This window comes from Acyrthosiphon pisum, chromosome A1, assembly GCF_005508785.2.
Source record: "Acyrthosiphon pisum isolate AL4f chromosome A1, pea_aphid_22Mar2018_4r6ur, whole genome shotgun sequence".
Taxonomy (NCBI): Eukaryota; Metazoa; Arthropoda; class Insecta; order Hemiptera; family Aphididae; genus Acyrthosiphon; species Acyrthosiphon pisum.
The window spans coordinates 72860825-72886801 of record NC_042494.1 but is presented as its reverse complement, the minus strand read 5'-3'; the positions used below and the strand labels follow the sequence as shown (position 1 = coordinate 72886801).

General features: G+C 28.7%; 1 protein-coding gene across 5 annotated transcripts in view; it reads right to left on the bottom strand.

Moving 5' to 3' along the window:
• Positions 1–25977, bottom strand: part of LOC100163425 (neurobeachin) — a 171270-nt gene that overhangs the window by 93823 nt on the left and 51470 nt on the right. For 4 of the 5 annotated variants that reach the window (XM_029487466.1, XM_029487465.1, XM_029487468.1 and 1 more), the window contains exons 3-16: positions 21924–22050; positions 14214–14314; positions 6184–6279; positions 5973–6094; positions 5702–5828; positions 5477–5596; positions 4700–4846; positions 3982–4116; positions 2174–2314; positions 1899–2032; positions 1296–1509; positions 1005–1227; positions 804–938; positions 535–733 (exon numbers count right to left, since the gene is read on the bottom strand). In XM_029487466.1, coding sequence (XP_029343326.1) covers positions 535–733; positions 804–938; positions 1005–1227; positions 1296–1509; positions 1899–2032; positions 2174–2314; positions 3982–4116; positions 4700–4846; positions 5477–5596; positions 5702–5828; positions 5973–6094; positions 6184–6279; positions 14214–14314; positions 21924–22050 — 2021 coding nt within the window. The remainder of the gene's footprint in view (positions 1–534; positions 734–803; positions 939–1004; positions 1228–1295; positions 1510–1898; positions 2033–2173; positions 2315–3981; positions 4117–4699; positions 4847–5476; positions 5597–5701; positions 5829–5972; positions 6095–6183; positions 6280–14213; positions 14315–21923; positions 22051–25977) is intronic. The other variant, XM_029487467.1, reaches the window with a different exon arrangement.

Genomic DNA, 25977 nt, shown 5'->3' with positions numbered 1-25977 from the left:
ATAACATTTAATTTATATTTTTAATTTGCCTACAATGTGTTTAAAATCTTTATAATATAGAAATTTAGATGTTTTTTTAAAAAAGGCTACATCATATTCTTATTGTAATCTCGCCATGGATTTTCATATTACTTGGCTTTTTACCAAAATATTTTGAATTACTTACAAAAAAGGTATACCTATATATAAGTACATTTTTCTATTTTTCAATGTATAGGTTGGGTTAGACATTTATCAACTTTCAGCTTACATTTTTTTCTAAAAATATGTGCACTTTAAACGGATAATAAATAATATTGATTATATTTATAAAATGTAAATTTAATGTTTTAGCTAAGGAAATTTTATATTTATGCAACTGAAATATTGTTTTTTTTTTTTTTTTTGTTATTCAGAAAGAGATTATTTTCTATCTGTATAACACTAAAAACAATTAGTATTATACTAGTATGTACAAAAACAGAGATATTTGACTGCTAATATAAATTATATTACTTTAAACTTAACACAAAACGTTTACTTTCATTAACTTACTTATGCGTACTGCGGCTCAAGAAGAATCCTAAAAGCTTTAGAGCTTGAAGTCGAATTAATTGGCTTTCTGATGCCACTAGTTTAAATACACATCGTACACCATGTTTTACGTCAAAAGCCGGTATCATAGATGCTGGCTGTTCTGACATAAGGGACATGAGAGTTTGAAGAACATCGTGTAGATTTTCATCCTCACAAACTATGAGCAGATGTAAAAAACGAAATGAATTATACTGTGAGTTATATATTAGTTAACAATTTATTCTCACCAGTCGTCAAGTAATTAATAATACTCTGAAGCTCGTCTTCTTTTAAACCTACGCCTAACATCATTAGTTGCTTAAGAAATAATAAAATGTAACCTCTAATAATCAGTATGTCTTTTTGAGCAGGTCGAGGGCCGTCTAGAATAAAAAAATGTTATTAAACAATTGATAATTTTAAAATATTAAGGACATTTGTATATTTACCAAGTCCTTTTGGTATGATACCGCTCTTATTCCTTGGATTCACTACCCAGTAGTAATATTTAAGTGTATGAACAGTTTGCAGTACAGTAGATACTCGCCGTACGTTTGAATAAATTTGAGTGTCAGATAGGAATTCTGTAGCCAGATACGTGTAAAGCCTAGTTTGTACATGAGTTGGTGTGTATATCCACAGACCGGGGTTGAAAAGTATATGATCGAGGAGCTGATCAAAATCAAATTTAAATTCAGACATAAACACAGTCTCATCAAATTTTTATCATTATAATTTACCTGTTTTAGTAGTAACTCATTGTTTGGTGTAAGACAGGTGACTAGGTGTTTTGTGAGCCGTAAGAATGAACCCAATACTTCTAGCGTCAGATGATCCCTAGACGACCTTTGTAACATATAACTAATGACTAGAAATCCACGGTTTTGAATCATGTGCTGTTGTACCGTTTGTGAAGTTTCAACCATATCACAAATGAAACCCAATAATTTCCAACTGAAAAAAAAATAAATTTAAGTTGAAATTAATTTAAGCTTCTCTGGTTCAATTTAATTGTATTGTGTAACAACTAATTTATAATACCTCATTTTTTTAGGATTTTAACAAAGTATATTTTGGGTTAAAACTGAATCAGAAACTAATTAAAACCCAACACAATTTTAAATTAGAGTTACAAATTATTCAAAATTATATTTAAATTGAATGTTATAAAGTTAAAACCAATTTATAATTGAAACGAAAAAAAAATAATGATGATTACTTTTTAATTTGTAACTTTCTTCACAAAGCTAATTTAATAATAAATGTACAGTGTTCACTTTTAAAAGTGAAATTGTATATTATACCAAACATTTAGACTAAAAAAGTTGAATGTATATGCATACCATATAGAAGCATCTTTTTTATCCATAGGTTCTGCAGATAAATCAAGTTGAGCAAATAATGGAAACAGCACCTGTATACCACCAACAGAGTTTAGGGTACTGTGTATGGAATGGGTAATGACAGCTTTCACATCCTGATAAAAAAAAAAATACATTAATAATTTTGTTAAAAATAAGTACTGTTTCGTTACTGAAGTTGATTTAAAATTAGCTATTATACTATTTATATTATTACACATATAACAGTAGTCAGTATTTATTATACAATTTAGTACCTGCAACATGAGTGCATGTGGTGTGTGCACAAAATATGATGCATTTCCTTTTGGGGTTGATTGCAAACACAGTTGGCCATCAGTCGCTACAGGATTATACATGAATACTATTGCATTCGACAATTTACCATCATATAAAACCTAAAATTAAATTGAATTATAACATGACATGTAAATTGTAAATTGTATATGAACCATCTACAAGTAGTAAGTAGAATACATTTATTTGATGTTTATCAGTCTTAACTGAAGTCCCATACTCACCTTTGACTTATCTACCCACTCAATTTTAATGTTTAAATAAAAATAAAACTGATCGAACAAATATTTTGTTAATTTTATCTACTCATCAAAATAAACGCAAGGATACCAACAATGAACGATTATAAAATAAAATGGCTTAATGCTACCAACAAAAAGGTGTAATGTATTCACATTATTCAATTTTCAAAGCAGCAGTATATTTTGCTATCAACTTTAAAGTATAAAAAAAAAAAACTTGGGTAAGTAAAAATACAAAAGAAATTCATAAATTAAGTCAAAATCTAATAAATTCCTCATTTTAATACATTGTATAATATATATTTCTTCTGTAGTTGCATAGTAAAACTATTTATGGAAAATACAAAAACAAGCACGTAAAAGTCCCAACCAAAAAAAAAAAATAAAAAACAATGGCAACAATACTCAAATGAATACGCATTATGCATACATGTTTTTAATAAAAGTTTAAAAGCTTACACATTATGTAGACACTTTAAATACATATTATGTTTAGTCTATATACTATCAACTTATGTGATATAAACCAATTCTAAATTTATTTAAATGTAATATGTTATACAAAATGTACCTGAATTCCAGTATAATAAAAATATGGAAGGACTGGTATGAAGTAATTTATTGTTTTTGTTTAATGGGGGGGGGGGGGGGGGGGAGAATGATATAACTACTCACTCACTAAAAAGAATGCCATGGAGTTTATTAAAAATTATTTTATATGGTTCATGGTTTAGTCTCAATTTTTTTTTTAATTTTATTGTATTATAAACTATGATTATATATTAAGTTTGTTCACAATCAATAAGCCGATACAGGATATATACTATATTTATTTATTTTCTTTGTACCTTAGAAAATCTTAGTAAAATTGATTCAATTTTTTTGAGATTTTTGTGGTTTATAATATTAGATTATCAAATTTACTGAACACTCATGAATATAAAAGTTTACATTATAAATTCTCCTTTGATGTCTCATGAGGAGTATGGAAAATCAATTTTTGCAGAATGTTCAGAGTTCACCTATCTATATTCGTTTTTTTTTTCCATAAATAAATTAGATGGGTGCAAACTAAAAAAAAAATGATACACATAATATAGTATACTTAATATAAAAGAAAAAAGCAGCCAAATGTCATACCAAAGTATGATCAAGCATAATAACAATATTCCACTTATACTTAAAAATCATTTGATAATCAAAGTTATAGAATTATAATTATTTAAAAACTATAATTTGTAAAAATTGTATTGTATTATAAAATAAAATAAATTGTTTGTAATGTGGAAAAATTTAATTGATTAAACCTTCAAATAGAAAGAAAATTTGATCATGATTATAGCAAATTGCGTTAGAAAAAATAATTAATAATGTTTCACAAAATACCAAATGAAAATTCCTACAAGAAAAATATTACAGGAATTTCAATCCCAATTTTACAACCATATATCACCTGAAGCTAAAAACAAACAAAATTAATTAATACAAAGTGCATAATAAAAAAACAAACAAAACAAAATTCTTACAGAACTATCGACAGCGTGTTGGGGCATGCGAGAAATATCTGAATTCTGGGTTTGGCTCAAATTCTTAAATTCACTCACCCTTTTGTGGTTTTCTGGTAGACTTAAATGGCATTCATTATCAAAACGAAATTGGCACTAAAAATAAATAAGTTAATATTAATAATATTAAGCAAATATTTGAACAAAAATAATAGAATTGAAGGCTTAGGGTTAAATTAAAATAACTACTGAGCTGATCATTAATGTTTTAGTTCAAATAAAATAGTAACGTTAGTTGTTAATAAAGCAAACCAAAGTTATTAATTATTAGCAGTAGATATATCTACCATAAATATGAATTAATATGCAAGCCTTATTAAAAATGAAATGGATATTATAGGAGTATTAGGGAAAATTGTACAGAAGAACACAAAGTATATTACATTGAATTAAAATGAATAAGCTAAGTTTAATTAGTTTTTTTTTATTACTAGGTATTCTAAATCAATAAATCTCGGTACAACTTAGAATTATTAATAGATAACTTATTCCTCGCATTTCAACTCCTAATATTGATCAACAGTTTAAAAAAGGTTTTATAGCTGTTAAAAGTTTTATTAATTTTGACAAACTATTTCTAGAAAGTTGTAAATATAGTTGGAAACAAAAAGTAAGTTCCCGAAAATGTTGTTATTTGATTCATTAACATTTAAAATGTAAACTTTTTGTAGATACTAACTTTATATCCTGGACCTAATCTATGTATGGCACATATTTGGTGAGTTGTCAACGCTTCGCTAAACAAATAGATGGCTGACATTTGACCGCAAAACACGCGGTCTTCGTCCAGTTCCGGCGTCGCTCCAATGTAACATTTATCGAACGGCTGTTTCACGATAGTTACAATACAGTAATAATTAGGTCATAGGTCGTAAAATAAAATATTATTAAATCCGCAGTGTAATAGACGGACGAAATGCTCGTCATATTGTAGGTACCTACACGCAGTAGCATATGCAGGATTTTAGTTCGGTTAGGGTTTTACCAAAGATTAATCGCAGACCAGTGGGTAAGGGGGATTCATCCCAGTTTACATAATTTTTTTGCTTTTTTAGTTTTTATATATAATTGGTTAAGACAAATAAAAGAGTTCGACTCAAATTTCGTCTACGTTTAGAGTATTTAAACCTGGTCATCTATAGAGCCTCTTCAGGCCGTAATAAACGTGGTAATGATCGATGACACGTCATGATACGACAATAATTATTGTGACAGACGTTTAGCAATGTTCTTTAATCACTCAAAAAAAAAACTATAACTATTATTATTGAAGTTATTACCATTTTACTATAAAAATTACTAGTTATTAATCTACGTTGACTATGGTGGTAAATACGTTTTTTTTTGTAAAAGAATTTTTAGGGGGAGAAGTTAGAACCCTAGAACCCCACCCCTGCGTACGCCACTGCCTACACGTCTAGGTGTGATAATTATGTGTAGGTAATGATAAACGTACCTCGTTGGCCGACACGAACCAGGCCATTTCTGTACTCGATGCCAGTTGACCGTTCACCACGCATTTGATTTCGCTTTTCGTCCATCTGTTGTAAATGTACACAATGGCTATCATATACCACTGCAATATAAATTAACACACACAGACGGATGTATAATATTAATTATAAATTTTCCCGTAGGACGACGATTATGGTTCGGGCTCAACAGAGAAACACAATTTTACCTTCCGGGGTTGAAATTCATATTTTACGCAGTGTTGGAAACCTTTGCCTTTAATCTTCATGGAGGTCAACACCAAACAGTTTCCCACGAAATGCGCTGAATACCCGACACCTTTACTCGTTTTGAAACTGAAAATGTAGCGAGAAGTATATAATGAGACTTTCGTATTGGAAAAAAATAATAATTAAATAAAAAAAAAAAACAACGACGATTCTTTTAGGAAACAGGTAGGTAATATAGGTAGCAAACCACATAGTTTTCAATCATATTACCAGTATAGATACGGCTTTTCGCGTTCAATGTTCACCGAATTTATGGGATCCAGTCGAAACCACGTACAAAACGTAAAACCGTTTTCGTATGGCCATTTCGCTAACGGTGGTAGAACAATGGCCTAGGAAATAAAAAACGAATGAGTTACAAAAAAATAATCGAGACGACGTCGAACATATTATAAACGTGGCGTGGTTAGTTGAGGCTTACCGATCCCTTTTTTCCTGGAAAACTGAAGAAGACGTCCGGTCCATTCCTTTGCGGCATCTGTCGCAAAACGTTCAAGAGTTTGGTGGAGTGTTTTGGCTGTGAACACACAAGGGAAATCATCAATTACGTCTTTTTCTCCGCAGATAGTTATATCGTATACACTATACATCCTCCTCATGCATTTGTAAAATCTAGGTGGTTCTGAGGTGACGCGGGTCACGAGAAATTCGAATTTATTTCCCCGAGACGTAGTTTGCTTATTTTTATTAATGACTTTGCCGGCACAGGTGAACAATAATGTCATCGGGCCAAAATATATAGTAAATAATTATTATAGAATGGACGATTAACAATAATAAGTAGAGCAATATAATGCTTTTTAATACCTCCTATCTAATACTATATTATAATAGTTTTTTTTTTTTAATATATAAATTGATCTAAAACTTCAGCAGCTAAGGCCGTTTTTCACATTTTTATATAAAGTTTATATTATATAACATAACATAATTTTTTTAATTTTTTTAATTTTTTTTAAATGTATTTATATAATATATAATATGTGCATTGGGAGAATTTTATAGAAAGTAGAGACTGGGCCGGACAACCAAATTTAGCAATAATATTCTTTATAAAATATAAGTAGTAGGGGCCATATAGGGGAGTATATTTTAATATTGTGCGTCTATAAAATAACTGAAGACGGTAGGTACCTATTTGTGATTTTAATTATTTTTAAAAAAAACTGATAGATACTACCTAATAAAGAAGAAATTAATAACAATAGTTAGAAACTAAAAAAAAAAACTATAATATTTTAAAAGGGAGCCAACTAGAATTATTTTTTTAATATTTATATTTATGACAAGTATACTGTTTAGTGTATAGGACATTATATATACGACAATATTTCCGTTAGGTATAAGATATTTTTTAGTGAAACAGACAAACCAAAACAATTTTGGATATAAAATTAATTCAATTTTTCAATGTAAATATTTACGAAAAATTATAAGTAAAGTAACTCACCATCAAAAAGCGGCACACACCAAATAGATAATTTCATACAAAAATAATTTAATTCCGTTTGAAATATTCTACGGAATATTCTAAATATTCTACTTTCAATATAGATACATTAATAACATTTATATCCCTAAACTGACAAAAGCTATTATTATTTTATCGAACTTATAAACTTATGATTACATTTCTAATAAATATAACGTTGGTATATAATAATAACTATTATACAAACATATTATTATGTTATAATATATAGGTAAGACAGAATATTAGGTACCTACATAAATCAAATTTTTTTTCTTAATGTTTTATACGTTATACGTTCTAACGTTTATAACCAAAAACTTATAGTTTTGAAAATACAAAACGTATATATTACACTAGCAAGTGGGATATACAGAAACAATAAATTGTGGTGTAAAGTCCTTTAAAACAATCGCTGAGACACGCGTTTGATTTATAACACGAAGCACAATAGATCCACAAAATATAATTTATATACTTGACGTACTTTTTCAAAATGATATTTAATGGCATATTCACTAATTATTTCTAGTTAGAAAAGTATTTACACAGTAGTACCGATAGTTACCTATGTTATAATATTGCATAAGTTGTAATTTTATAAAAATATTAGATGAACTGCAGTGTTCATATTGCGAACACCGTAAATATTTTTGATACGCGTAGAATTTTAATGACTGCCAATAAGCATAGGTTATGAACATAAAATATTGATGTGTAATAATTACTTCCTCGTATTTCAAATAATAATAATTTAATACAACTAATATGTTTTAGTACATTGTATAGTGCAAACCCACCATATTGCATATTGATGTAACGAATAGTTTTTATTACATTATAAATATGATTTACGGCGGTTAATTTAATTTGTAAACACAATTTATAATAGTGAGCTACCTAAGTAATAAACATAAATTATTATTTATTTCAAACGATATTTCGTTTGTAGAGAAACTATATATATATAATAATAAGGAGCAAGAACAATAATATATGAGTGGAATACGCAGTAGTATATAATATAACGAAAACCCTGAAAAAAAAAACATAACTAGATGGATACCTCCCATATTACTATATTATATGAATGAACTCATCGTTTTTACAATATTTATGTGATGAGAATACATTGACGATGCAATCAAGTAATTGCAGTTAATATAAGAACTACCTAAACCAACTACTCTATACCCATTGGAGCAAAATAATATATATCATTGACTTTGTGCGCAAAACAATTTTCAACTAGCGAAACTTATTATAAGTGATTTATATAATAGACAACCGTAAACGACATTAAACGATACAGAACTAAAATGTAACTGAATTCAATGATGAATTTTTAATATTTTAATACAACTCATATTGTACGTGCTCATAAGTGCATAATATAAATATATAATTTAGTAAATAATAATGATATAAGTATATAGTACAAGCGTACCACTCGGATACTCTTTTTATCCATAATAATAAATAATCAAAAATATATTTCCATCAGTTTGATAAGGGTTGTTGACACGTTATATCCGTAATATTCATACCGATACCTATATTTTTTTTTATCATTAAAAGTATAATTTATTTATGACATATGGTGAGTATAAGATCTTGTACAATATTTAGATATAAATAGTTATTACGTATGTTTTTACATCCACTTAATTCTATTATATTTAATGGATATTATGTTTAATTTCGAGTTGCTCATATATAAAACATTTGTATAAATATATTTAAATTGATTAAATCACTTTTAAAAAACCTATTTGCATTACCTTATGTTGAATTTAGTTTATTAATTCTAATTCCAAACATTTACACCTAAATTTTACATTAAAAATATTACAGGAAAACGAATTTCTTACGTTTTTGAGCTTAGAACAAAGTTTTAGTTTCTAAAAATTAAAAATCGATCAAATTTTCAATGTGTATCAAATTATATCTTATTTTCAATGGACGTTCAGGTTGAAAATCTACATGCAATTTTTGGACTACTATCTTCAACTACCTATATACCTATACAGTGCGCTCATATTTCAGATTTAAATTAATTTCTATAAAGTGATATAAAATATTTTGAATACCAAAAATTATAAAACTTGTCTATGAATAAGCATTAAGTAGTTTCGTGATGGTGGTGGTAGGAACTTAATTCTGCAAATACCACGGCAGTAATGGTCAAGCATGTGGGCGAGATGGCCAAAGGAAGTTCGACAAACAGTGGTCGGTAAAATAACAGTAAAATAATATGTATACGGAAAATATGAATAGGTAATAACTAAAACGATTAATTAAATAAAGGTAGTATATTCAATATAATATGTTAAATATAAATTTTCGAATAATAAGCAGTTAAAAAGATTTGGAATGAATAATATTATATACTATATCAAATGTCAAAAATATAAATGTCATCGATATTATTCTGATATTATACAGAAAAATATTATATATCCACCTACACTATTCATATTTAGTTTTTGAAAAATAATGACATATATTCAAAAAATATTTGAAAAATATAGGTGACAGTATTAATGAACTATTATTACATTAAACATTTACTTACCTAACAAAATTATATTTTTTTATAAAAAAGGTATCGGTATGTACAAAATATGTTGAAATAATATTATACTACCTAATAATCTATACCTGTATAACTTTAAACGTGGTTTTATGCAAAAGTTATTAGGTGTGCGCCCGGCGCATAGAACGTTCAATAAATTTGGAGTGCAATTTTATATTGTGCTGGAATAACACGATGCCTCATGTCCGATACAAAACAAACAGACACCAGAAAGCGCTACGCTAAAATTACACGCCAATATCGATATCTCTAGCTCTATTATGTAATGTACGTTTATTCGGAACGTCAAATCAGACGTAAAAACGAGATAGCCCCATTTCCAAACGACGGATTTAAGTATTAAGTATATATATATATATTGTAACGCCCCAGATGAAAAATTGCAACAGTCATTTGGGTCGATCGAATACAAACACTCAAAACATTCACACACACACATGCTTGAACCAAGTGTATATTAAAGGTTACGTGAGGTATACATTCAATAGTCTGATGCCACAGGAATCTCAATAAAACTCAATGACTGATGCTGTATGCGATGAATACCTACGATCGTGCTATTATACAAATATATATATGTAGTTTATTTACAGGGTGATTGGACGAGCATACTCACCCCCGTTTTTTCATTTTAATAGTGCATTTATTTAAATTCTGTTTTTTTTTTTGGAATTTTTAAATATATGTACCTTTGATAATTCTTGAGATTCTTTTTAGTTACTTAAAAAGTGTCCCGACGCCTGTTTTTTTTCAAATGAGAACCCCCCTTTTTATTTACTGTAAATTATTTAGTAGATAATTTTTTGAAAATGTTGATGTAGGTACCCAATCCAAAATTCTAACAAACAATTACTTATTTTTATTAACAGTTGTTAAAAATGGTTCTCAAAAACTACTCGTTCAAGTTTTGATTTTGACACACCAATTTAAAATTAATAAATAAGTAAATTTACAGTATAAAAGAGGTTTTTATTTGAAAAAAAAGGTTGTACCTCCACGCAAATTTTGAGTAGTAAAAAAAATCTCAAGAATTTGAAAACATGGTCTTAAGTCTTAACCTACCTGTCCTAACTATAGGTAAACATTTTAAAAATCAGATTTTGAACTGCATTATTGAAGAAAAATGGAGGTGAGCATGCATGGTGAATCACTCTGTATATCTAATATGTTTCAGTGTACATATTATACAGACAAGCACCAATATCGTTTTCTCTCGTCTTCTACCCTCCGATTACAGTAACACCCCGTAGTTCACCCGTTAGACCACAAGTTAATGAAGTTTTCATTTCATGTCGTCGCCGTGCTGTCTCGTATATGTATATTGTATGCACACATTATATTATATTATACAGGTAATCTGGGAGAATCATACGGTGAGGACCCGACCGAGTGCGCACTAGTTGCGTTTGAAACTAAGTCCTCTATGCTCTTTCTGAACCTACTACGAACGTTTAATTTACGTTTATCAGCACGAATTAATAATATACAAATGGAAATAATCGGATTAAAATTTAACATAAGGTCGAAGAACAAATACCTACGTGAGTTGCGCACTGTGCTTAGGCACAATAGATTATGGAATTGTTCGTAACTATATACTATGATATTTTATTAATAATAAAAGGTATTATAGGTATCTAACAATAATAATTAATATCTAATAATGTATTGAAGATAGTGGAGTCATAGTAAAAAAGAAATGTCAATATGGTAATGTGCGATAAATAAAAGAAAAACTGTGTACTAAGTATATACATAACTCGTAAGTTGTAACATCAATGGACATTTTTTACATTCCTTTTTATGTTTATTTATTTAAAAAAAGGCAACGTGTAAATAAGGTGTGTATTTACCGAACAAATATAGGTACAACAAACCAATTATTCCAATGACATACATTGCGTATTGTAAATATTAAAAAAAATATTATAGGTTTACCGTATACGTTTGTAAGACACGTAGATGATAGAACATTTACAATTATTGAGAGGAGACACATTTTTAACTATATGGCACAAATATCACTTATTGTAACCATGTGGGAAAAACTATATTCCAACGATAATTTTTAGGTGGATGTAACTACGCATAGGCGGTACCTATTAAGCTGATAGAAAAAATGCATCACATACATAGTGATGATGCGCAAACATTAAAATTGTACGTGTGGAGAGAATAGAGAATTTTAAGTATTAATTAAGGTTAGGAATGTGAACACAACAACTACCACCTATATAAGATATCTACCACCAAAATGGATAAAATCCCGAAGATATTTTAAGAGACAACTGTGTCATGATTCATGATCCCCATTCCGCAAGATAGTAAAGATGATGATGGTAGTTTTAATTTATGAGATTATAAATGTTTATAGAAGATTAAAGAACTAAGAAAGGGGCTTTATAATTTAACGATTAAGTGTTATTATATTAACGACAAAAAAAGTGATCCTTAAATGGTGCTCGGGATAAGAAACTTTTTGAAAAATTAAAATAGATACTAGAAAATTGTATAGGTATATTGTACCAATCAAAGTGTATCCTTATGTATAATGACGCAAATATCCTTAACTATATTAAAGATAAAATTAACGTTGAATCAAAATCAAAAAAATTATTTAACACGATTACAACAATCACAAAAAAACATATTTTTTACATGGCAGTTTCTGTACAGACAAATTGCAAATTGTAAATATATCAAGGCACGTATCTAGGTTATGAGAAATAATAACGTTTGTAATATTATCTAAAAATTAAAAATTAAAAAATAATAAATATTGATCGGACGTTGTGTATACCAACACACTAAAACATAATGTGAAAACAATATTATATAGACATAACACTGAATACGGATTTTTTTGTTTTAATAATAATTAATGTAGGGTGGGAGGGTCGGGATAAAATTAATTATTAATATTGAAAAAATAGTTATAGGGCTATAATAATAAAAATAAACCGAGTGTGTTTTAAATTGATTATGTAGGTAGGTACTCTACAATATAAAATAATTGATGAAAATTAATAACTGTATTGATCTGGGTGGATTTATTAAAACATCAAATTCTCAGAATAACTTAACAATATTAAAGTATATACCTACAACGCAACATAATGCATTATGTATATATCTTTTTTTTTAATTTAAAAAAAATTGTATTGTATAACACACAAGAAAAACTGGAGTTTGACAGATATCGGTCACGGTTGTTTACTTAGGAGCAGACTAAACGATAAAATTATATTGGTACGTTATGAATTATGATAGATGTTACTGCTACACACGTCAGCCAAAATAATAGAAAAAATAAGGGTATATTTTAGAAACAGCTTTATAGTGACTGCGCGTAGAGGTTTCTTACCAATATTATATATCAATTGAATGTTTTTTTTAGCAATTCAATGTTTTATTTATTTTAAATTCATACTTCCTAAAATGCGTACGCTACCATATTATTCAACTGTTTGTGGATGAAAAAATTTGAAATTAAAATGTAAAAAAAAAAGTAAAATATGTAATATAACCTACCTATGTATTATTATTTTTTTTTCTATACCTATATAATAAATTGCATTTTTAAAACATACCTATAACTATGCATACAAATGTTAAAATATGTAAATATTTTCATATATATGCGAAGTAAAATATGTATGAAACTAAAAATTGGTATCATATTACATAATGGTTCAATAACTCAAAGAATATATAAAACGTAAAGCAAGAAGAGAAAAATGACCCGATTAAAAATTGACCCAAATCCTAAATTATAAACATACTTAAAATTTAGTTAGGAAAAGCCTTTGGTATAGTTCAAAAAGGGACAGTATCCAAAGCACGCAATATTGCAAATATATGGGAAACAGCTAAGCCGATTAGGGTGATATTTTAAATAAATGACAAGACAGAAAGGTTGGCAAAATATCTATATAAAAAGTCAAAGCGTTTGTAATATACAATCTTCAATTAAAGCTTAATACTATTAAGATCCTCCTTTTGAAATTACACTTTACTTCAAATGCGTTAAATCCAAAATAATATACTGTAAAATACTTATAATATAGATAAATTTCGAGAAATATATTAAACAACTACCAACGATTAAATTGTGAGAATATTAATCTACAAATATGAAACATAATCAAATTAATTTTCAAAATGTTTATGTCACTATAATATTATAACAATTATAACACCTGTACATATTTCTTAAAGTAGTTTATTCATATCAAATAAATTACTTAGAAATAAATAAAATATTATGAATAAATCAGTTTGATTAATATACACTTAAACTAAAAATAATACTAAACCTATTAATATTATATTATATTCAAATATATATCAAACATTTATAGTTATTGTTCATGTTTGTATTTACCCATTTTCCATTAATAGCTTTCATTGAACCCAGTAGTAGTTTTAACTCTTTTACAGTTATACTGAAACTAGCAAGAACTCCAAGCATATCAATCAGAAGATCTGAAAACATATAAGTAAACAAACGATTAGAAAATATTTAAAAATCAAAATAAATATAATAATTATTTATAAAAAATAACGAGTTAACATTTTATAGTACCTAATACAAAACAACAGATAAATTATAAAAAAATCTAAAAATTATTATAGGAAGTGTGAAATACAAGAGCAATATCTATCATTTTGTATTGACTTATTAATTTCTCGACATTAAAAAATGTAAAACAAAATAGGTACCTATAGTTAACATTAAACATAACCTAGCTTTACACATTTTTTAATGCAGTTATTAAAGTAAAATGTATTTATCGAGCTTTTATTTAAAAACATAAGCTATACATTGACCCGACAACAAAACGGCGAACAATTGGGCACCACTTTATACTTAGTGATATACAGTATTTAGAGTGGGTCACTGTTATGGGTGTGTTCGATTTTAATTCAATATGATATACGCCATTGCATACGAAAAACAATATATCAAATATATTATTTCTTGATAATATCAAAAAACATATTATGTTTTTTGATATTGCTATTAAACTAATTTATTTTACTATTATTATTACGGTAGGTTAATTTTACTTTTGCCAAAAACATTGCATTTATTATATTATAAATGTTTTAGGTATTTCATAATAAATACCTAATAATATATTATTGTTATTAACTTTTTAAAAATATTACCTTACCGTAGAACCGTGTAAAATAGGTTCGTGGTATAAATAACAGACAATAACATAAAACTAATCCTAATGTATTGAAAATGTAATTGTGTATATTATGAATTATAATAGCTATATATCCTTTAAATGATTTAAGTACCTACCCACGGATAATATTTTTAAACTACTAAAAAACAGCTGTAGTCGTTATTCTTCGTTTAAATATCTAATTTCATCTATATTTAAACTTAAATATTTATAAAAAAAAACGAAATTATCTATTTTATTTAGATTTTATGGTTATAGTATGGACTAGTTATGTAAAACCCTGTTTTAAATTTTCAATCCATAGCTATATAAATAATTTCTTGAACATTTTCCAAATTTTTGACTAACTAGGTAGGTATACAATCATTTGCAAATTTTCGTGACTTTGTCAAAATTTGAACTTTTTTAAAATGTTTATAAAAAATAATTACCTATACCTATTATTTCTTTAATAATTTGAAATTGCTATGATAACGATAAATGTAATGATTTATATACATAATTAATGTGCTGCAATACAATCGTGAAGTATCATAATTCATTAAACATATGTCAATCCAAACTATAAAATAAATATAGGTTTACATTGAGCTTAGAAAGCGGAAAATTTACAATATCCATTAAAAACATGATAAAAATCATGTGTACCATGTATTGTTAAATAATTATCAGATAGTTTGACAAGATTGATAAGTTTCAAAACTATGTATTTAATTTTCTTAAACAGTTAATCAGTAAGTATATAAGTGACATTGTATAATTTAATATAAACATATATTATTTCTTCTAAAAATAGATCAATTAAGTATGGACGCATAACTACATGAAGGGGCCATTAAAATATATAAATTACGTTAAAAAGCCACTTAATGTCAAATATTATTTGGTTTTAATGAAATATTATTGTTATTACTATCCTAATTAATATATTCTAGTCAAAACTAAAGAACGTATAAAAAGTATACGTTGGTTTCTTGTTAATTTGTCCTAATTTTCCCAAAGCACTCCAGGTTAAAATAAATTTTGAATGACATAAATCTAAAGTGTGTTGTTGTTTGTTCGTTATTAATATTCAATTTAACAAAAAAGTGTTTTAAGCCCTTACTTGGGACGTTAAACTACACAAGGGTAATTGTAGTGATAAATTAGATGTAAAACATCAAGGTCACCGTATAGTACTTTGTAGTATACCTTATAGTCAAGTATTATCACGGGAGCGTCCATTACAACTAATGATATAACTAATGATACATATATATTATATAGTGTACACAAACCACTATAATAGTGGTCAAACGAGTCAACGACAATATAACCTTTCTTTAATAAACAATAAATATTATACGTTTGGTTCTATCACTTTATGGTGATCATTCTCCTCAAAGTATATTATTATTGATTTATCATATATGTTAATGTGAATGATGTTGACATTTCCTGCTGTTTTTGGTGAATGTCAAAATGTTGAATGAATATTTAAAATATACAGTCACTGAGTTACCGGTGAATGTTAGAATTAGTAACTGATTTTCATAAAAAATTATTATGATAATTATCAGTTGTTGCTTATCAATTTTTACCTGTATGGAAGTTAGAGAGACGTGTGTCAGAGTATCATCTAGTATAAACTATACGCTAGTCGCTAGTATATACTAGTACCTAACCTAACGTTAAAAACCTAACGATTAAAAAATAGAGCAGGCACAAAAAGTAATAAGCTGAAAGAATGCTACGTTTATCTAGATAACTGTTTACTCCAGCCAAACCTAGCGGTAATGTGCGTATCCGAGTCTTCGATGTTGACCGAGGGCATATGGATCCTTAGTCTGTGTACCACAGAATATATTGGCAGTTGTCGTAGCTGTCGATAGTGAATTTAACACACTAGGCACAAATGAGGGTGTGATAATCCGTAATCAATTTGCTGTATGTAAAGAAAAGCTATTATCTCCTGGAGAATAGTTGCTACTGAGCAGTCCATGTCCTTAAGGAAAGGATTCACTATAATTTCTCCAATCGGTAGAATACTTGAGATTCAATTGTAAGACAAAGTGTATGTTATATTAAGTAATATATGTGTTAGGTATATTATCATTATGTATCAGATATCACATTTCTAAACAGTTAAAATGCTTCAACTTTGTTGATAGTTTCTGATAAAAATTGATTCGTAAAAGGTAAAAGCAATAAAATTCTCAGTACTTTTTAAAATTAGGAAACATTTTATAAAAAAAAAAATTTAAAGAAACGGCAATATTCATAGGCAGTTTCAGTTTTTAACAAAATTGATTATGGTTTTTTACCGTAAATCAATATAAAATAACATAGAATCTAAAAAAATATTCACTTATATATTTTCTATGAACTTTGAAGTTTAAATTTTGACGACCGTTTTTTACAGATTTTTTTGTTATTTTGTAATACTTAAAAAAATTATTAATTGTAAAAACTTGAAACATTCAACTATATTCTGATTTAAATAAATATCTTCTATACATAATGACGATTTCAAAATATTTAACTAGTTTTAATATTTTTGTAGGCATTTGTTAAATTTAAGAAAATATTATTAAACTGTTAAAATTATTTTTGTAATTCAAATAACTATCTATCGTTACCCGTTTTGCTTTAGTTGAAATATTCTCAATTATTGGTTTTCGTCAACATCGATTGAATAATTTTTAGTATAATATAGATATATATAATATTTTAGTATAATATTAGTACATTATTATATAGGTACCTACATCAACCAAACACTTTGCCTCCATCAAATAATAGCAGTCATCTTTACTGGATTTTAAATTCAAACGTATAGATAGTAACTCATTTAGCCTAAATGACAAAATATAATTCAATACAGAAAATTTTTATCCAATCATATCAACTATTTTATTATCCACCAATGACATCCCTGCCTTTATATATTCGATTTTCATGACCTGATACAAAATACGATGTGTGTGCCATCCTATAGTAACCTATACGTGGGTTGAAAAACTAAGTCATACAAACCCACCTCGAGTCTCGATGAATCTATTGACATAACTTTTAGCGAAAACGGTCCAGTAGTTTTTGTGTCCATAGAGAACGAACAAACAAACAAAACAAACAAACAAACATTCATTTGTATACCAGCACGGATGTGCGACGTCATAGAACGGACGCTATAGAATGCACGACATAGAGCTATTAGCAAATGTACCACATCCATACCGAATTCCACATGATATTAAGTGCATGCACCATAGACGCGCGATGTCGAAGTACGAACGAGAAGACGGTACGCTACAATACAAACTAATATTATAACCATCCATTAAAGGGTTCTTAAGGATTGTTTTTTTTTTTAAATAGGTACCTGTGGACTATCGTGTCGACAATACAAATATGTTGCAGGAATATGACCTCATTCGGTCAGTCATTCGGAAGTTACACGATCGTTGTATCTCACTACAGCTGCAGACGATCAGATTACAAGATAAGATTATTATAAAAAGATTATATTATATGTACACGGAATACGCACAGTTATTGAGTTGGCTGTTACAAATTCCAAATGAAATCGTCGCCGTGAGAATGGAAAAATAATAATATGAACGAATACGAACGGTGGTGTTGCTGGGACGTATATGAATAAGAGACATTTCGTCGGGATTACTATAATGGGTGCATAATATACGTTTGTATTTATTGCAATAACTTTTTTATTCTAGGGCATAATTATAATTCCTACATTTAAAATCGATATAAATTAATGAATTGAATTTAAATTTCCTTAAAGTAACGTGGAAGCACGATGACCGGCGAAAAAGATACAGCTTATACACTTAAACATCTATATCCTGAAAACAGAACTTAAAACATAATATTATATAGTATTGCCGAAAGTAAGTAACAAGTTAATGAAAAACTGATGGGCTGATATTTCTTTTTTTATGATTAATAATAGTTATAATTATTGCGATTTGCTTGATATTCATTATATTATTTTACAATAGTAAAATGAAAATAGGTAACTCATAATAAAGAAAAGAATCCAAATTCCTATGAAAATCCATATTTGGTCATATATTTTGTACTTTCAATGCCCATTGTTAAAATCACGCATTTGATTAAATAAATATAAAAAACAATTTTTGATACACACTTTTTTCCTTCTATTTTTACGTTTACAAATCTTATAGTAAGGGTAAAAAGACATGTAATGGCCTTGAAGACATATTTTTCATTGCACGACGGTTATTTCCACGAGATTAAATAAAAAATTTCTTTCATCGTTCATTCATTATATAGATTCACGCGTCGCTAACTAAAATTAGAGGTTTGTTTAAGTGAACTGAAAAAAACGTTTTGATATATTATTACTATGGGTAGGATGTGATAATTTGGAAATCAGAGGTTATTGGTGGTCGATGACTGGTGGCTACCGAGTCGGGTCGAGTCGTGAAACCCTGCAGTGGAGTTGGCTAATGGGACAATTTACAAATCGTGTTTAGTGACCCAGTAGTTCTTAAGCTGTGGTCCTCGGTCCACTTGGGGTCCCCACTCCGCCGGGAGTCCACGGCGCTATCAGTAATCAGTGGTCTCAGCCATGGAGACGTCATAACAATTTTATAAATACCTGTGCAATAAGGAAATTCTTGGGTATAAATTCAAAAGTAGGTTTATGCGATTATTTTATACTCGAGTAATTGCAACTTTTTTTCTTGTGTACCTATAAGGTATGTTTTCTCTGTAATCTTTATAAACATGAGATCTATTGTTGAAAATGTAAACGTAATATAAAAAAAAAAAACAAGGTATTATTTGAAAGAAAATTGGAAAAGGGGTTCACGATTTGACAGTTTTTTTATCGGGGTCCACGTACTTCTAAAGTTTGAGAACCGTTGACGCGTACACTATTACATATTATGCATAATAGGTAGGTACTATATACGTCCTAAATACCCGTAAGCGCATATCTAGATATACTATATTATATTATACTTGTATATCAAAGTAATTATATTATTATATTATTTCAAATCGGACGATCGAGGCGAACAAACGATATCCGTCACAGGTACCTTAATATTACATATTAAGGTACATTATACACATTCGACTGAGTGGATTATTGTTGTACACAACATTATTATAATGCAGTATATGCACGCGCGCCAAAACTGTACAGTACATCGTGTGTACCTAACCCCCTACGGCCTACATATATTATAAGACGCAGCGAGCATTAAACCGGAATCCCCGTAAGACAATAACAGCTTTGACGCGACTCGTAGGATGACATACATACATATTATAATTAGACGATTGATTGATTGACTATATACATTATGACAAAATACACGACGGAGATATGTCGTGTGAGCGATTTACGGATATTGCTATTACGAATAATATAATATTATGCATAACAATTAAACAACTGTAAACGTGAAAAAAAAAATGTTTGCTCAGCGTTTTGAAAAAATGCTGGTACCATGGTATACATACAACGAAAAACGGTAGGTATTCATATACGAATCGGTACCGATACGCGTACCGCGTTTCACCTTCATGGCTTCGTCTCTTGTTTGATTTAATAACGCTGTTAAAACGTGGAAAAATCGATGGATAAACACAAACGTTAAATAAATATTTATGAAGGCTAAAGGAATAAATATTATATTTAGAGTACGGGGCGTGGATTCGATTGATGTTATTTTTCTAATTTGGACGAAATTTGATAATTCGACTAAATAAAATAAATACATATATACCAATAACGCGTAGCCACGCGCACGTCGACGGTTATATTTGTTTATTACGTTTACACATCAAAATGTTATCATAATCGTTTCATAAAAGCACATCCGAGAACTAATGTAGGGACCTATAAAGTTTAGGAAAATGTGTACCTGTAATTGAAAAACGAAAATATTTGGCAATTCTAGAACGTCGTTTATACTGAAAAAGATTATTGTTTTTTCCGTGCAAAAAATATAAACTCGTTGTGCCGATATGTGAAATAATAACGGTTTTGGCGTAATGAGTAAAATATTATTCAAAATGTATTGTCATTCGTTCGGCGGCATACGTAACGAGTGCATTATGCTTCTGGCGAATCATTCATTAAGTTTACACTCGGAAAGCCCTTTGTAAAATTTGGAGTTTTTAATATTATTCAGAAATATAATATTGTACTAACAAACGGAGTGCTGGCGACAATGTTCTTATCTTAAATACAAATGGTTTTTCGTCGATTTGAGGTCCTGCAGGGAACGAGAATACATTATTTCAAAATCAATACCGAAGACATAACCGTAATGATTCGTTATTTTTTGTGAATTACTGAGGGGAAATTACAATTTACAAATTAAAAAGCAAAAATTTTAAAATATTCATAATTTACGTTACCTATCGTCCTATATATTATTATATACATCTTTTTTGTATTGGATTCGAAGAGATAATATTATTGCCCACTTTGAACTAAAATGTTAAATCGTATATTCGCCTCGATGTTAAATTTGTATTATTTAAAACAACCATTATTTGAAAACGGATTATTTTGTTAAAGGGATATTTTATAATATACATTATACGATCATATATATAAAAAAGTTATATAAAAATAAAAACAGACAAAATATGTAATATTCATAAATCGAAAACTCCGCTATATAAAAAAAAAATAAGCGCATATTACAATACTAAATATATTTTTTTAAAGCTTGACGAGCAATAAAGGCACACGATCGGCCGTCAATAAAATATACTGTTTATATTGCGAACCAAACGACAACACGTCTTGTACCTAGGTACTATATATATATATATATATATATGTTATTATATAGCTACTCACTGAGACATCAATATTTGCGTTATTTATCATTGAACATTATTATTACCTGCTACGACGGTGTCGGCACGCGCTAGTCTGTTTACGACCAGCTCAATTAGTCCGACGTCGGTGCACGCTTGCAGATTTCTAACGGATTTCCTCAGGATAGCAATGAAAACGCTCCATATCTCGGCCTGAAAAACAAAACGTGACAACCAAATTATAATTGAGTTTATATATAATTTATATAAGCTACATCATAGGTACACCTAGGTGTTAATATATATACGGATTTTATATGTTATATTATTATTATTTTTTTAAATAAATTGGGCTGCGTCGGATGCTACTTAAGAGCACGCGTGCCGTAAATAATAATAATATAGTAAGACATTTTTCCGGGAAGGTTTAATCAACGAAATGGGCACGTCGTCGTATATAGAGTGGCTTTTGTGCGAGTGGAACGCGCCCGTGTATACCCTTAGAGTTCGCCACGTATATACACACACCCACACACACACTCTCACGCGCATACGGAATGCACGACGAAGACGTTATACAAATGTAATGTGGGATTTTCGAAGGAGACTGGAGGATATAATATATACATATTTGAAGAAACATCTATTCATTTTTATCTTTACGTTTTTATTCATACAAATTCATGTGAGGGTCTCGGTCGATTACTGTTTTCAATATTTCCCCCGCCGTTCTACGGTCGTTTTGCTCAATATGTAAATAACAATATATATGCGCACAGGTTTTTTTTTATAGTTCAATATAAATATATATATATTATATATGTATATATGCATAATATATATATTATTTTTTATTTTTTTGTAAAAAGGGCGATAGAGAGGGAAAGAAAAAAGCGAGCGGTGGAAGTTAGGGTGAAAAAATATTAATTTCGAGCTTTGTGCTCGTATAAGCAAAAAAATATACAAAATACTGGCCAAGGCTTAAAAGTACACACACTCATACCCATACACGCTCCGCACACACGCACACACAAACTCACACGCTGGAACTCGTATATGGAAATGTGTGAACTTTTGCACGGCAACCTTTTCTCATTTAAATAATATGATCTGCATCCGGTGGCGGTCCTTTCCGGAGGAACGCGACTTGTTCAGAAATCCACACATCCGATTAAAACAACACCTGTCCCTGTTTAACGGGCGTGATTTTGAATAATTGTTTTCGAGAGCATTTCGGCGGCGGAGATGTATGTATAGGGTACATGTCATCACACACCCACACAGCGCATGCAGCACGCCGATTAAAACTTTACTTAGACGCGTAATTTCGCTAAATTCGTAAAGTATGTAATATGTACCTATATAATATTATACACGTCCGCGGTATCTTAATATCCATATAGGATCTGGTATTTACGACATCACACACGACAGGTGTATATAATAAGGTATAGCCGGTATAGGTACTTGGGAGAAACACACGTCGTGAGGTTTGGAAATAGTTTTACGGCTAAATTTATTTTTACGGCGGCAGTGGTGCGGGTTATATGGGTTTTTAATAAGACGCATGCACGAAAACCGTTTCCTTTTTCACCTTTTTTTTTTTGGGAGGGGGTTTAAGCACGTTAAGGGCATTCGTCAACCGTTTGGTTTCATATACATATTATATTATTATTATGTATGTGTGTGTGTATATATATATATAGAAGGTATAGACATAATTGCGTTCCAGAGTGAAATAATTATTCTGTTTTTTTTTTTTTTTTTTTTTAACTAATGATAATTTAAGGTAAGTATAGAATAGTATAGTTGTAATATATTGTTGTAAATAATGCATATATATTGAGCAGTAGTGTTTGTACGCGAGAGTACACATTTTAACTTCTATGTATTATACATGTGTGCGTTGTTTTTTGTACATGTGTATAAATACATCTACCTACCTATATTATTGTGTACGGTCGGTTATTTTTATTGTTGTAGGATAACTGGAAATAACTAAGCAAATAAAAGTACGCACGTCCATTATCCCGTAACGTTCTACAAAGTCCAAAACTGTTGTTATAACATAGGTAAAGTATATTATACGTAAACAAGTACCACGCGGGTATAGGGTAGAACATTTGAAATTAGCGTAGGTAGGGTACACAATGGCACGTAAACTAATAAAATATAATTAATATTCAAATTTTTAAATGTAAATTTGTATCCTCCTAATTGGTTTCATGTACATCAGAGATGTCTGAGTTTTTATTCTCACATTATAATAATTAAGCCAAAATATAGTGAGTATTCAAATATTGTGATCATATTGATTTTTGACTTCACTCGTAGTGTTTTATATTTCATTTATTTTTTTCAAATTTACCTCACAGAATAATATAGTGTCTTACCTATGTATATAACGTGTAAAATTTTGGCTCGGTGTTATATTATAGATACAATTAATATTTAATATATGAACCTATTTATATAGTAGGTACGTATAGTTTATATAACATGAACGATTTCGACGGTAGATATACGCTTACGCATATAAAATGTATAACCTCGAATAAACATTTATTATTTTTTTATTTTAACTTTAATCGAATTTTTTACCGAAAGAGTAATTTAAATCAATCATGTTTTGTCTGCGCGATAAAAACCAAATGTAAAAATGTAATTATTTAATTTTATAGGACACATATATATATATCTACCGTATACTATATAGGTTCATATATACATATATATATATATATATATATATATTTATATATATTATATAAACAATATATATATTAGGTACATAACACGTTCGCTCGCATTGCGTGTACGGTATACCCTACAGTTTGGAATTTTTTCCAGCATTGTTAACAGATATGGAAACTTTACGTAACTTGAACAAAAAAAAAAAAAAACAAAAAAACAAAAAATAAATAAATAAAATGGTTTAAGCACCACAGGATCCATGAAAATATTATACATCGCGTTGCAGAACGTCACACGATATAGTACGATCGATATTTATCCACTATTGAGCAAATATAAATGTATACGTTTTGTAGAAAAAATAAATGAAAAATCTTCATAAAAATTTGATACGGCGTCACATTGAGGGTTTCATTAAATTAACTACCATAATTATGTTTATATAGTGTAATATTGATATAACGACGTGTATGATGAATATAATCATTGATTATAAATTAATGATATAATATACGCTTTGTGTCATTTTTCAAATCAAACAATTAGAAGATTGGTAAAAGGTACATACGAAAAGCTTCAGATCATTTGGATAGCCGTGAGTTAACAGTGAAAAGAGTTGTGTCACCGAGACGTTAAACTCCATTTTAATTGAACAAGTCATTAAGTAGGTACCAATATGATCGATTGAAAAGCTTCTGCGAATATTGAGATATTATAATATTTGAGGAGGACGAAAAGGTATTTTCAAAGTCCATTTATAAATAAACGATGACCACGCACAATTTATGTTTCTCATTAGAAAATTAAATGCTTTCAAATTATTATAGTTAGGTTTTTTACTGTATTTTTCCAGATTTTTTTCATCAGAAATCGAACTTTTTCATTAGGTTGAATAACAATTACCAGTTATTTAATTTAAAACACTAAATGTCCTTTAAGTAAACTAACCATTGGTCTGATAGAGTTTAAGGAGAAAAATACAATAATATACGAATCAACACTGCAGTAAGAAAATCATTTCATAAAAATATTATTATCTGAGAATTTATTCGTCTCGGTAAGCATTGATCTCCTTCAAAACCATAACAACATTGTGAGTACCATGGGAAAAGAAATTTTTCTTTGTGATACAATTTAACAAAGAACTGACAATAGTAATAATAATAATAATATTAATAATAATACTAACAATGTAATACAAATATTTTGAATTTATCATACAACATAATACAAATTTTATGGTCAACAGAACCGATCCTTAATATTATTACAAACATAAAATAATGATTTTTATCGCATGATAAAGGATACTTATAATTATTATCTGAACCTCGGAAGCTCCATTTTTACAAAGAAAAAACAATAACTTTAATTCATCTATACAGCGTAATGTGAACATTTCGTAGGCAGTACAATGTTTTCAAGTTTAACAGATTTTAAATGGGG